The 2,585-nt window shown below is 47.5% G+C and overlaps 1 protein-coding gene across 1 annotated transcript in view; it reads right to left on the reverse strand.

The window, feature by feature from the left end:
• The window catches only part of SLC4A1AP (solute carrier family 4 member 1 adaptor protein), a 35,302-nt gene that overhangs the window by 22,662 nt on the left and 10,055 nt on the right, over positions 1-2,585 (reverse strand). The window contains exon 8 of the mRNA XM_019526697.1: positions 1,301-1,370. Within this exon, the coding sequence (XP_019382242.1) occupies positions 1,301-1,370 (70 nt within the window). The remainder of the gene's footprint in view (positions 1-1,300; positions 1,371-2,585) is intronic.

Below are 2,585 nucleotides of genomic sequence, written 5' to 3' on the forward strand. Positions count from 1 at the left end.
GCCCCCATGGTGAGGGAGGGAGTGGGGCTGGTGCTGCCCAGCTGGGGTGGGGTGTGGTGCAGGACAGAGCTGCAGCTCCCCATGGGTGTGTGGGGAGGCTCTTGCTGCTGCGCACACCCTGGGACTGGGGGGGTGGCAGCATGTGCCCCCAGACCTGCGTGGGAAGGGAAGGCGGGGGGGAGGGGTATGCCGCAGCTGTGGGCTGGGGCTACACCAGGCTCTTCCCGGCGTGCGGGTGTGGGGCAGGTGGTGGTGGTGCTGGGGGAGGGGGCTGCAGCCACCCCAAGTTTTGCTGTAGGCCCCCTCCCAGTGCTGCCACTGCTGCCCACCCTGATGGTAGCCTCAAGCTCAGCCCTGGTCCCAGCCCACAGCTATACCTTACAGCCCACAGCCCCCCTTACCCCACTGCAGATACAGCAGCACATGGGAGCTGCCCCCCCGTCCCTGCACAAGCCATGGCTCCATCCCATGCCCTGCCCCAGCTGGGCAGTACCAGCCCCAGCCCCACTCCCTGCCTGCCTCATTGTGGGGTGTGTTGATCTGCCCCCCCAACACCCTTCCTCTTCCACAACACCGGACTTACCAGTTGCACACAGCTCTCCAAGCTGTTGGACTATACTCCTTGCTGCCTACATGCTGTGCTGCGGTGGCACATGTGCACGGGCACTTATCAGCCAAATTATCAACTGCATCAGGCTGATATTCGATGCAATCAATTTTCTTTATATTGGCATCAATCCAATATTGGACCAATGTATCAATTCACCTCTAATTCAACATAAGTTTATTGGTCCTGCTCTTGCCATTTTTACTTTTTGCACTTGCAGTGGTAAAGATGATCTTAATAATCATCAACTGCAAATCTCAGAAACCTTTGGGTTTTAGTTCCCGAACAAACTTTTGGAAGGTATGGAAGAAACTGTGTTCAAATTAGGTAAATTTTGCTAATACTTTTACCGCCTATGAGTACTCAGTTACTCTGTTAAAAGCAAGTGGCGCACACACCCTTCTTACCTCATCTTAAAATGTTACATGCCCTTGAATAACTTGTCTTTAGCATCATTAAGCAAATGACTGGCCCTACAGAACACAAGCACAGACCCTGAACACTGGATTAAATAATGGCTTTCGGAGTAGTCTCAAGGGGTAGCTGATTCAGTGGCCTGCAGATCTGCTCACTGCTAAATGAAAATTGAGTGTGGGAAAAAGAAACGTATGACAGTAGATATAATATTATGCAATTCTCTTAAATTCCCTGCGTGCTCTCTAGAGAAGCCTTTCCAGAAGGGCTTAGTCTTACCTTTTCCTGAAGCCTTCAGTTTTTCAGCTATCTCCAAAAGTTCCTTTTCAGCCTCATTTAATTTTGCAACCTATGAAAAACCACTTGATTAGAAGATGTTTTCACTTTACATTTGAGTGTTATCATGGCAGGGAGGGAGGGAGGACCTATTACATTATTCCCATCTCTCTATGGCTGATCTCTGATCAGGTCTTGACTTCACTCCTAAATCATTTCTTACCACTTTGATAAGTGTTTGAATCACTTACTTTCTTCCTGAGGCATCAAGATGTGTATATGGCTGAGCAACCATAACTACCACGGTACTTTCCTCACCCTTGTCCTTCCTCTCCCTTCCCTGTGCATGACCCTCTTGCCAATCAGTGTTACATGTTCCTTGAAGCAGGAGTGAGTTCTTGTTTCGGTTGTGCCCTGTGCACTTGTCACTGGAAATTATCTTCCAATGACCTGAAACAGTTTTGTTAGGTCTCGTTCAGATGCTTAAATTCACTGACCTTTCAGACACGTCAAGTAGAAAACAGAACTGCACAAGCAAAAACAACGCTATGCATTTACATTAGAATGGAACATGGTTACCAATTCATTTCCTCAGAGAAAGTATTTTCACAGGTCTGCTCCACCCCCTGCAGCCTCAGGTTGCCCTGATCCCCCCTCCACCTGCCCCCCCCTTCACCCTCTACACTACCCCTAGCCCCTGCCCTCTCATGCTCAATTGTAAGGTTGGGGGTTGTATTCCACCCACATTAAATGGAAGGGGGGGACCACATCTTTTAATCAAGTAAATACAGTATCCCCACAGCAAATATGGACCCTGGGGTAAGATCATTTTAAGTATGGCATAACTACATATGATTCACAAGAAAAACTGAGAGATCTCAAATAGAAATCCACAGTGTCAAAAAAACATTCTGACCTATTGTTGTCCGGGTTCCTTGCAACACAAGAATTGCTTTATTGTTTTTCCATAATCAAAAAACAAGTGAAAGCTAAGAGCTGGCATTTACAGATGGATACCTTGAGTCTAGGCAAAAGGTTGAGAACCACTGCACTAAAGCAATTTATTACTTTTGTTACTCCACCCTCCCTCCCTCCACTGCTTCCATCTGCCTGTTATTTTGTCCTTTCGACTGCAAACTCTAAAACAGAGATGGATTCCATTAATGTGCACCATCACACTGGGAAACACCTTACAAAATGGACATATTACGTAACCTAACAGGCAACTGTCATGGTGCTTTTTTCATACTTCTTTCTTTTCCCCATGGTAAGTGAGTGTATGGTCGGG

The sequence above is a fragment of the Gavialis gangeticus genome, unplaced genomic scaffold (genome assembly GCF_001723915.1).
Source record: "Gavialis gangeticus isolate Ggan-Ray unplaced genomic scaffold, GavGan_comp1, whole genome shotgun sequence".
Taxonomy (NCBI): Eukaryota; Metazoa; Chordata; order Crocodylia; family Gavialidae; genus Gavialis; species Gavialis gangeticus.